General features: G+C 40.6%; 1 protein-coding gene across 1 annotated transcript; it reads left to right on the top strand.

Annotated features, from left to right (window-relative positions):
- The first annotated feature begins 4,204 nt into the window (after nucleotides 1-4,204).
- LOC140938007 (uncharacterized) lies at nucleotides 4,205-10,539 on the top strand. The gene is made up of 4 exons (XM_073387557.1): nucleotides 4,205-4,392; nucleotides 7,872-8,084; nucleotides 8,997-9,149; nucleotides 10,214-10,539. Exons 1-4 carry the CDS (start codon nucleotides 4,311-4,313, stop codon nucleotides 10,537-10,539), a joined length of 774 nt encoding a protein of 257 aa, XP_073243658.1. The 5' UTR covers nucleotides 4,205-4,310.
- The last annotated feature ends 1,022 nt before the right edge of the window (nucleotides 10,540-11,561 follow it).

Below are 11,561 nucleotides of genomic sequence, written 5' to 3'. Positions count from 1 at the left end.
GACGTCAAAATGTTCAAACCTCAAGGGTCCTCAAGTGGAACCACAAGTTGCAAGCAAGTGGTTTCACTGCAAACCTAGAATTGAAGTGCTTTGTTTAGCTTTTGACCGCAATGAAAGTGCATAGATATACATAATCATAATGCTGATAAATATCTTTTTAAGTTCCGGCTGGAACGCCGATTTAAAGCATTAAGAATGCCGATGTGACCACTGAACTGAAACTATTTAATTGAAATGTTGACGTTTGTTGTGTTTTTTTTTTATAAAATCTGTAGCTATGGCAGTAAAACGAAAATCATTTGCAATAATTAACAATTAATGAACGAGGCTGAGTATCTTATGAAGAATTATGGAGATCGAGGAGGGTGTTATCCGCCTCGGCCTACGGCCTCGACGGATAACACCTTCCTCGATCTCCATAATTCTTCATATAATACGAAAGCCGAATTCAATAACTGTTTTATTATTCATTCAAGATAATTCCTAGTTTTAAAACATAGCTAAAACATGCTTACCTCCATCGATGTTAAGTTCATCTTCGATAGTGCACGTTTAGGGTTGTTCAGCTCCGCAAATATTCTCCAAATAGCAATGTCGTCTTCGAGTTGTGTTCTTGCTGTTCTTGCCATGTTTTTAGCAATAATTTCGCCTAGTTCTTACTCTTGAAACGAGTGAAATGTCCGCCATTTTTTGTTTTAAAAAACAAAACAACTCAACCTCGTCCCCAGGTCTTCTCGGTTAACGGTGCATTAACCTGCAAGAAGGCTGCACTTTTGACGTCATCGGTTCATTTAATGCAAAATTCTTCCAAATTTGGTCATCAGTAGCTTGTTATGGTGAATTATGCGTGTGCTTTTAGCCAATCAGAATCGGGGAAATATTTTTAACGAATAATAACAATGATTAAGCACTCCTTTGCTATGCCACATTGATTTCACTTCAAGTTTGCATTAAACGGATAACTCTTTTGTTGGTTTTATTTCAATCCTTTCAATTTCCAAAAAAAGTTCTAAGTCAGAACTAAAAACTGACGGGGAAGCTACCTGAAGACGACATATCGGGGAAAATAGAACGTTCCTGGGTGTCGGGTCTCGAAGAGAAGAAAATAACTGGAACTCTAATATGCGAGGATAAAGGAATTGAAAAAGAAAAACTGCCGAAGAAATACCGTCCGATCGCAGACGTAATTTCCAGGGCCTAGTTGTTCGAACGCCGGTTAGCGCTTACCCGGGAATAAATTTTAACGCGGGTTTCTTTTCCTTTTTATCAAAAGCACTCGCTCGGATAGTTTTCTCAGTTCTTTTTAGCGTAAGCTATAACAAAATTGTAGGTAAAGAGAATTAAACTGAATTTGCTTTTTAAGCCCTCATATCTGAGTGCAAATTTCGCAGTAACCCTAGGTTACCTTAACCCGACATCGAACAACCCGGCCCATTTGTCATTACTCTCTTAGCCTACGTCGCAAAAACTCTAAACCTACTACTTTTCCTCCCGCCCACTCAATACCCAGGAAAAGAGGCCTCTATTAACAGGGAATACCGATAGCTGCAAGCCCTTCACCTCTTCCCGCCCTTGTACGACGTCAACGCTCATGGACTGAACGTAACTTATTGTTTCTTTCATAAAGACGCGCGTTTTATGAGCAAGCTAAAATTATGTATACAGTTTGCTGAGAAAACAAAACAAAAACGATTTAACCCCAGTGTGTCGATCGCTGTCTGAAAGCTGAACTGAGATTGGCTCGCAACAAACTTCTGTAACGCTTTTGGCAAGGAGGCCATCGGTTTTCGACTTTTCAAGCTGTAAAATGGTAATCTATTTTCTCGGGCGTGAAGAAGCTAAATTGCAGGTTAATTTACCGTTAAGGGACCGGTCATTATTTATCGCCTTGGGGGTGGGGGGGGGGGGAGAAGGCAGAGGATTCTAGGGGGGATCACTTGATTTTTGGGAGAACAAAAGGGTCGATCAGCCGTAATTCAGCCGTGATTCAGAGGGGAGGGGGACCACTCAAATTTGCTTGGACAATGAAGACATGGGATGGGGATCACGAAAGTCATCAAAAGTTATTAGGGGGGGATCACTTCAGTGTAGGAGCATTCAAAGGGGGAATCGGCTAAATTTCACCTTGTTTAGCCCAAAAACCTCCACCCCGCCCCTCCCCCCTCCCCAGGCGACAAATAATGACCGGTCCCTAAGCATTCGGCTCTTACGGAGTTTGGAGGATCAAAGATACCAAAGCTTCCGTTGTTATCCCCCCTCCCCTGCCGCCCAATACACTGCACCAGCTACACTTCGCGACCTTTTCCGTCATAAATTATGCTGTCATGGCTTGTGCAGTTGACGGACTGAAACAAGTACCCGATTTTATCGTTTCATTGCCTTCATCGTGCACTGCAAAGACGCTATTGGCAATAGGCTTTTGTACATTATGCTAGCATTTTTTCGAACATTTCAGTGAGGCATTAATTCGAGTCACTTACTCCTTCAGTGACTGAGGTAGTAAGTGAGTAATTATTCCATTATTATTTATACCTGGAGTTATGAAAACCGGGTTAGCAAACTTTTGTAATTTTTCTCAACTTCCCCTGTCTAATAGCTTGTTTACTGTGTTGTTTGCTTATGTGTTTTTTTTTGCTTGGTTTGTGGTTAGAGATTTGTGTAGAAGTGGATGTAGACAGAATTACTATCTTGCCCCCCCCCCCGCCCCGCCTTCCCCCGCCTCTCTATTTTTTCGTTACCCACAATTCTTTGTTTAACACAAGTGACAGTTATTTGAAATCAGTGCGTGCCTAAAGCTGGTCTCGGTGCCGTTTAGCGGTTTAGTTTTAGATATTGGTCACCTTGAGAAAAGTTTCCCGGAGAGCATCATGTAAAGCTCTGAGATGGGACAAAGTTATCACGATTCGCAGAGTCTGCATGTATTATATTCTTGTTTCATTTGGCTAAACGGATCAATCACCCTGATCCGGGCTGAGACAGAAAGGTACGATATTGTTCGCTTTTCTAAGGTGACCACTAAGTCTTTGGTCTCGGGAATAGGCTCTTAGGAGTCAAATGAATTAGGTGAGAGCAAAATTGCAGGTGAGCTATCACCCGGGCTAAGACGTTGTTTTTTCCTGGTGTGAAAACAAGGCTAAGGTAATCCGCCGACCGTGTGAATGTACATCCGGGAACTTGAATAAGACGAGTGTAAGAGAAAAGTCCAGAGGTGTTTATTTAGCAGTAGGGTGAGTTTTTCCGAGTTATTCGATGATATTTCGCGTATGTTAAACGTGAGAAGATTATGCGTGGTTGTGGACAGTCTTATCAGTGCCGCGAAAGTGTGCGATTGTGTGATTTCCGCATGGTGTTGACAGGTATGTGATCGCGTGGTTTAACTGCGGTTTGGCCAGAATATTCTGTGCCAGCCATTAATATTGTTTCGTCGGTGTTTAGCTTAGCTGATTGTACCTTGGAAAAGCCAATCTCGACTCAGGAAAATAGGCTCTAGGTCTAGTTTCAGCGGGCTCTAATGGCATTGAACACATAGGCCGATTTTTGCAGATAAGGAAGTGATAATTTGTGCACCTACGTTTCATTCAGTTTGTTGTCTCTTCCATGCGGAACCCTGTTGTTTATCGAACCGCGAAAAAAGTAGTGTTTTGCTAACTATTTAAGTTGTTATGTAAGCCTTAACCAGGCAGTCTCTCACTGCAGTTCACTCAACTTAAAAACTGTACGTTCTAGACTGAAATGACACCGGTTTGAAACTTCGCGAAGTCAATTTACTGAATAAATGTTCTAAAATTTGCGTCATTTTAAATTTGGAGTCGTTGGAATGCTTCTAAGGACCATTCACTTACTGCCCGGCGTCAGATAAAGGCTTTTATTCGGCCTTTGAACGAGTTTTATTGTTCAGTTTAAATTGCCAAGTAGTAGAATGAGTTGATATTTTTGCTAACCCGGTTTTCAAAAATCCAGGTATATTGATTCTTCCTATAATAATCGTTTCACAAACGTGTTTTTTATTTATTTTTTTAATCTTTTCCATTCTCCACATTTTCCACACCCCGCACTCTACACTCCTTATTTTCCACTAAACCTAGCCTGTACGTCAATTTTTTGTTAGTCATAAATCCTCTTATAATCCTCTTAATCCTCTTCTAGATTTAACATAAAGCATTATTCAAGGAGGAGCATTATTCAAGCATTTTAATGACGTTCAGCTTTGCGGGTGACCGAGCATTTTAGTGGGAAAAATACTGGGGGAACAAAAGCATAATGTACAAAAGCTTAATTGGTGAAATAGCTGAGTTACAGAACTGGGCAAGATGCTGAAGATGGCTATCATTCAGACCATTAATGAAAAATTGTTGCTCTTACTAATTGGTTACCTTTCGCAAAAGGCTCGAGGTAAGGCTAAACGTTAATTTTTTAGTGCTTTTGTTAGCAAGCTTTGGCCAAAAACAACTTATAAAATGTTTCATGATATAAAGAGGACGAATACCAGTGTGTCGCTCTCTGTCAAAACAGAACTCGTCGTTGCACAGTGTTTTTAATTTGCAAGCTAAGGCGCTGATCGAATTCGACATTTTAAGTTTTATTCAGCCGTGCATGGCGATTGAATTCCTAGCAAAACGACTAAAAGATGGCAATGCTATCTCCACATGACAACCTGAAGCTGGAGTCACGAAAATGTTAGGACTTTAAAACTAGGGGTACCTTCCGGCAAGTGTCAACGAGGCGAGTTCGTTTATCTTTTGTGAAATGTGCCTATTCAGATCTTCGCGATATTTTTTTTCATAATTTTAGAGGTTTACAATGGATTCCGCTATAGAAAAGGATGGCACCAAACTTCAAAACAACAACTTTGGCACACTCTAGGCTGTCACTTTTATTAAACAATGACAACATAGCTTGAAGCTTTGTTGGTAAATATGAGCAAGTTAGCACTTGTGTTTCATGGAAAATTCGATTGTATCAAAACTATAAACGTTAAAAAGAAAAATATAGTTCAAATGAGGCCTTTGACTGCTGAAATTAAAAATAATAATGAAATTCCGTGCAACAGCGTCATCAGGAAAAATATTTCGCGTGGTAATATACATAAGAAAAAGTTGGTGTAAAATAAAATATGTGAAAAGCGCAAGACAGGGGCGGAATGTATCAGAGGTATAAAAATATAAACTTAAATAAAATACAAAGATCTAATGAGCGAGTGTCACAGGTCAAAGATTCTCTTGAAAGGCAAAATGATAGTCTTCAAAACAAAAGCATCGCAAATTCGTTGCATTCCGCATGGGAGTTTTGGGCTGTCTCAACGTAAATCAAAAAAACATGCTGGTTGACAAAATCTAAAGACATGAATAGATTCTAAAAAAGGTCCTCAAATACGTTGAGGACTGGCTCAATGTAAATCGACCTGCGAAGAACACGCTGGTTCTGATGAAGTTTTGGGAATATAACCCTATACCTTGATCAGCTACGCTTAAGATTCAATTCACAAAGCAAAAGACAACACAGAAAACCCTGGTTCTGAGTCGAGAAGCGAACGCGCTACCTCATTGTAAATCGAGCTGCAAAGAATAAGCTGGTTCTGACAAAAGTTTAAGCGTAAAACCCTATTCCTTGATCAGCCGCTGCTTTAAACACAATTTATAAAGCAAACCAGAGCACTAATTGCCCTTTCAAACTAGAAATCGTATTAGAGCTTGCTCACCTGTTAGGTCCTCTTGAACAGACAACGAACAGCTGCCCACTGAATCCCCCAATTTCGGACCACGAGTTTTAAACACAAGACCATGACGTCACTACGCAAATATGGAGTCTTACTTACTCCCAAATATGGTCAAAAATGCAAATTTTAGAGGGTTACGCAGAATTTGAGAGTTTTTGCCTACATCGTGCGGGACTATAAATCTGCCGCCGAGGCAACCTCGCTTCTTAGCTCGGTTGCCTCGTTGGCAATTAGTTCGCTGAAAGAAGAAGTCTGCAAATAATTAGATGATAACTATACAACTAAAACAGAAAACTATTTTATTCAGAAACAAGTCGACCAAATTACTCTGGAATTTAGCAACCTTAAAGAAACATTCTATCAACAAAGCTGAAAAGTAACGAAGCGAGGCGACTCAGAAGCCTCAGAAGCAATGAAGCGAATGAAGTCAGCCTGAGGGATATTCATTACGTCGGCGATGACGTACTTTATATTTCCTCTTTCTATAGAGTCTTTATGTAACATGGCCTGTGTAGCTGGCGGGATATGCGGGCGTTACTGTAGTTTAAGAAAGTACCCTGGGCAGAACAATTCAGCCAGCTACACATCGCCCAATGTAAGGGACTCCCGATTGCGGAATCCGGGACACTTTTGCCTGCGAGGAAGCTGTCCGGCGCGTTCTGACGGTGAAGAGTTTTCTCGCAGGCTAGGGAAAATTTTGCTCGTGGAATCCGAAATCCTGGGCTTTGGACTCTCTCCTTCGCAGAGGTTCAAAGGAGCCATGGCGCGAGAGAGTGCGGCGGAAAATTGTTTGATAAGCGGCGCTGAAGAATCTTTCAGTTTTCGCGGCGGCACTCACTTTGCCAAGCGGAAATCCAATAACGCGTCATTGAGCCTCTGCGGAGGATAGGGCTTAGGAATCCGGAATACAGCTCAGGGAATCCGGAATCTTACTAAGAGTAAGGGAATCTAGAATCCAAGTTCCACACGACAAAGACAGTAAAACAGTATCTGGAATCCGGAATCCCACTCAGAGTGGAATCTAGAATCCAAGTTCCACTCAACAAAGTCTGTAATACAGTACCTGGAACTCAGGAATCCACGACATGGAATCCAGAATCCAAGACTGTGTTGGATTCCCTCATGTGGAGAGATACGCAGGCTACAGATTTGACATCCAACCGTCACTTTCCCGCGACCTCTGCCGGTCCGGGTAAAATTACTGCTGTTATGGTCATTGCGGTTTGCCAAAAAGAACAAAGATGATTTCGTGTGTAAATGAGAGAATGTCTCTATGCCAAATTTTTGCTCGTTCCAAGTCTGTTTGAAGATGATTACCTTGCCAGTACAGCCTTTCTTTCGCTTGCTCGATTTTAGTGTACTAGAGAAAGACTCTGCACGAATGAGATCTCTGTTGAGCATGCACGCCATGTTGCTAGGATACAATTTCCAACGCAGGCCTAATAGCCGCGTGCTTGCTACAGCGGGCTCGGTTTTGACCATCGGTTTATAAATAAAAAGAGAGAACAAGATTGACTAGTCTAGAAGTCTGGGCAACGGCGACCTCAAATCAGCTCAACCTGATTCAGGCAGTGAGCTTTTTTTTTTTCTCCTCTTCACTCAAGAAGACAAAAGGAGGCTCTGCTGGCAGGGTGCATGAGTGCACCCCTTACAATAACCATGTATGGGACCGGTCATTATTTATCGCCTGAGGTGGGGTGGTGGGGGGGGGGGGGGGGGAGGGATTTTGGGCTTAATAAGGTGAAATTTAGCCAATTTCCCTTTTGACTGTTCCTTCACTGAAGTGATCCCCATTTATAACTTTTGATGCCTTTCGCGATCCCAACGCCCCATGTCTTCATTTTCCAAGCAAACTTGAGAGGTCCCCCCTCTGAATCCTTTCAAAGTTTTCAGCGAATCCCCCTTTTGGGTTCTCAGCTACGACTGATTCCCCCTTCTGTTCTCCCAAAAATCAAGTGATCTCCCCTAAAATCCTCTGCCCCCCCCGCCCCCCAGGCAATAAATAATGACCTGTCCCTAAATGGTCTCTAAAGCCATTTTACAACAATATAATGAAGTACCCAAAAGCCGGGAAAACTCACGCTTGACTGGGAAAATTTTACATACCGTGTATAACTAGCCTTAGAATCTGTAAACCTGTTTTTTTACGTTTCAGGAGATAGTTTCGGAATAAAAGAGCCTTTCCCTGAAAGTATCTACCCTATTGAGGGCACTTCTGCTCAAGTTACTTGCGTGGCTTTCGATTCATCGGGAATGAAAATTCCCGAAAGAATACAGTTTGTGAGGAAAGATAACTTTGCTCGTTACACAAATGTAACAGAGACTGAAAACATTGAACTTGAAGAAATGAGAGGTCCGATAGACCAAGGTGAGTTGTTCAGTACCTTTCAGAGCATATTAGGCCTTTGCCGATTGTGCTAGCAACGTTTGAGTATTAATTGTTTCTGAGACTAAATAACTCTATTTTGCGTTTTGAGCAGAGCTGCACACTTTTTCAAAATTCTAGCAATACTTCACACTTTCAATAAATTTCCAGCGAAAATTGCTTGTTTTCTGTGAAACATCAAATATTTATTAGCTTAACTGTGCAATTTTGATATTTTTTATTTCTTTATCTTTTACTGTGCACTACTAGTTTTTTGGTCTGGACGAAGACTGTTGTTGTCGCGGAAAAGCAATTGGGCCCTCTTGTGCATGGAAACGAAAAGAGCCGACCATTTGACTTTTCAGGGGGGTATGAGTGATTTGGTTTGGGTAAAGAAATTCTCCCCAAACCTCTGGAGTTAGATTCTTTCCCCGATATACACCTAATATACCTGTAAGTGTACATTATTTTCAGAGCAGGAAGTTTTTCCCCTAGGTATTTCCTTGCAAGATTTTTCTCCCCTCGAAATCAGTCTACAAGATATATTTTTTCCTGAAATCACCCATTCCTTTCCCGCAAAAGTCAAATCATCGGTCCCTAAGGTTTTTAAAATAACAATATGCAAAATAGATTGTGAAATGACACGTGCTCGCAGTGATTAGGGCTTCACGTCTCATCAGAGTGTCTAAGCTTTTGAGTAGTGGTGTAACACTCAAAATTTACGACCTTCCTGCAGGGCTCGACTCTGTGCATGTCTCGTTGCAAGGATTGTCTTGATACACATCATCAGTTTATTTGCGAGACGGTTAAAAAAACTGTAATAGTGCGACATACTGTGGTGTACTATATTTGTTATTTGTGGGAACTTTTAATATACATGTCTCATATGTAAGTCTTACATCCCTTTATCAAAAGGAAATCAAAAGCTCTCTGTAACCATGATTATTAAGAATGTTTCACTGAATGATGACAGTACCTTTGGTCCACTGGGAAGGTACGAGTGTCACGCTTTTGCAGTTGGTGACCCTGTGGAGAGAAAACATGGATTTAGTGTCAATGTTGTTAGAAGTAAGTCATTCTCGTTGAGCAGTGGTGGAGCAGTCACTCGCTGTTAGCGGCTTAAGCCTTAGACGTTTGCTACCCCAGATAAAAATTATTTCTAGAAAATTTCCAAAAGTATATATTTAGAAAGGAGAAGAGTTTTCTTTAACCAGCGATCAGAAGTTCACTTCTTTCTTTCTGATCGCAGGTTAAAGTTTCTATGGCGCTAATGGAGTTAAACGAGGTTTACAAGTTGTATTGTTGGTTTTCACATGACGTAACTAAAATTCAAACTACAAAACTATCAATGCTACTGAGATTTTACTTTCATGTTGTATTAGAGAAGCTGAAAACTAATGTTCAAAAAATTTTCGCTTCAAAAGAGTTCTTGGTTTTGTAATAAAGTACGCTTGAATTTCTAAGCTTTTGGGTGACTCAGCATTTACATGACCGCTAAGAGAGCTGTCATGTAGGTTAAAAAAGTGAATTTTGCTCTCTAATCAGTTCATGTATTAGAAAAAGTATTACTTTAATGTTTATGGGTTCCTCTAGGAGAAAATTAACACTTTTTAACAGATATTTCTGCTGGTTTCCGTCCGCCATGTTGGTGCTAATCTGGGTGGGCACCAGCATGGCGTCTCCATACAAATCTCTATAAATTTGGGTAAATAACTTATCTCGCATACGAATTATTCCTTCGACATAAATCTTGGCGAGGGTCTTTGTATATTAACCTCCTTTCATTTCCCAGATTCTGGACTTTATCTATCGAATGGTTTTGATTTTGATTTTTATCTATTTTGAATGGCGTGACACTGGAAACCAGCAATTGGTCTAGTTTAGAACAAGTTGTGGATCTTGTGAGACGACTTATTGGCTGTCTCTACTAGCTTAAATATAGTCTGTCAAGGTGAGATTTCTTTTAAGTATGATCAAATATATGTCGACTGCTTCTTGCAGAAAATGGACAGTTAAAATAGTTCAAATGATTGATAAACTCGTTACAGGTGGAAATTTGTGACATAGCCTTACGATTTCAAACATCAGTTTTCTTGAGGTCGAAGTTTAGAGTGCCTTTGATGTCTCTTTAGAAGACGAGATCCCTTCTGTAGCTGTATCGAAATTCGGACTGCTACGGCATGGCCAGAACATAACGATCATTTGCAGCGTGACTAAAGGCTCGCCGGCAAGTAGAACAACGCTGACGAGGATTTCATGGTTTAAGAATGGGATGTTAGTGGAATCAGTTCGAAATCCAGATCCCGATAATCCACAAGATCGCCTTAAACCTCTCATTATCAGAGATATTGGGGCCAGAGATGATGGAGTTTACACGTGTCTTCTTGAAGTGTTGCTGCGCCATATCAAAGCACACAATGTGTCGGACAGCAGTGTGATAAGAAAGCTTCTATTTTAGCTTTGAATAAATGAAAGTAGATTTTCAATGAGGTATTATACCACTTATTAACCGAGAGTGAAGTCATTACAGTGAAACTTTCGTCCTCGCCCTTGATGAGTTTGATGTATTGACCTCGTTATCGCTAGGTCAATACATCAAGGTCTCGGTCTGAGATTAGTGCGTCAAATTTCCTTGTAATGACCAAACGGACAAAGTTAGTAAGTTATTTATTAAATGGCCTTTATAGCGCTCATAATAGTGGAGCTTCACGCGCGGAACCCCATAGCTAAGGAAATGTGGTAATCTAGCCATCCGAGAAAATTTGGTAATCTCGTGACCGTACACTGAGCGAGCGACCGTCCCTCCGCACCACAGGCATACCAATTTAAAATAATCCAATCAACAGGTGCAACTCAAGGTTTCATTTGGAAGGAAATCGCATGGCCGCCCGGAATTTTTGAAAGAAAAAACAACAAAAAAGTCGTGTCTTTATCGGCCGTTATTTTTTATGTTTACATTAACGCGGATAACAGAGAAAGAGCTAGAGTGAGTTATTGAAAACAAAGAAGACGAATTTCGTAGGGAGAAAAACATGGAAATTCAAAGTTATCAAGTTAAACACAGATTGTATATGCCTTAGACACCTTGCTAATTATGTCCAGTCATTACAAGAAAATCTTGCCCGCTTAGCAGACAATCAGAGCACGCGTACTATTGTAGCCATGTAATAAATAATATAATACCATGTAGAAAATCTATCAATTCTTTTCTTGTTGTTTTTGCTGTGTTATTTTTATCTTCTTCTTTTCATGTTTTGAGCCGTTAAGTTTATGTTTTGCTCAGTTTGGTGACATATCTCACTGTCTGAATTTTATTAAATTTCGTGACCGTACAGCTCCTTTTGGACCTTTATTTGAAAAGTAAAAAATAGAATATGTGAGAGCATTTATGCTACTTACAGAGACGCTACAAGACGGCGTCGTACCAGTATGAGCCGACTTAACAGATTAGCATTACATCAGTTAACTATTTCTAAGTAC

The sequence above is a fragment of the Porites lutea genome, chromosome 5, assembly GCF_958299795.1.
Source record: "Porites lutea chromosome 5, jaPorLute2.1, whole genome shotgun sequence".
In the NCBI taxonomy this organism is placed as follows: domain Eukaryota; kingdom Metazoa; phylum Cnidaria; class Anthozoa; order Scleractinia; family Poritidae; genus Porites; species Porites lutea.
Note: the sequence above shows the minus strand (reverse complement) of the source record. Positions and strands in the feature narration are given on the sequence as shown.

Bases quoted from the DNA above. Each gene is read 5' to 3' on its own strand.
- LOC140938007 (XM_073387557.1), top strand. From the start codon at position 4,311: ATGCTGAAGATGGCTATCATTCAGACCATTAATGAAAAATTGTTGCTC. The intron at 4,393-7,871 runs GTAAGGCTAAAC...TTTACGTTTCAG, and splicing joins CCTTTCGCAAAAGGCTCGAG to GAGATAGTTTCGGAATAAAA. The intron at 8,085-8,996 runs GTGAGTTGTTCA...CTTTATCAAAAG, and splicing joins GAGAGGTCCGATAGACCAAG to GAAATCAAAAGCTCTCTGTA.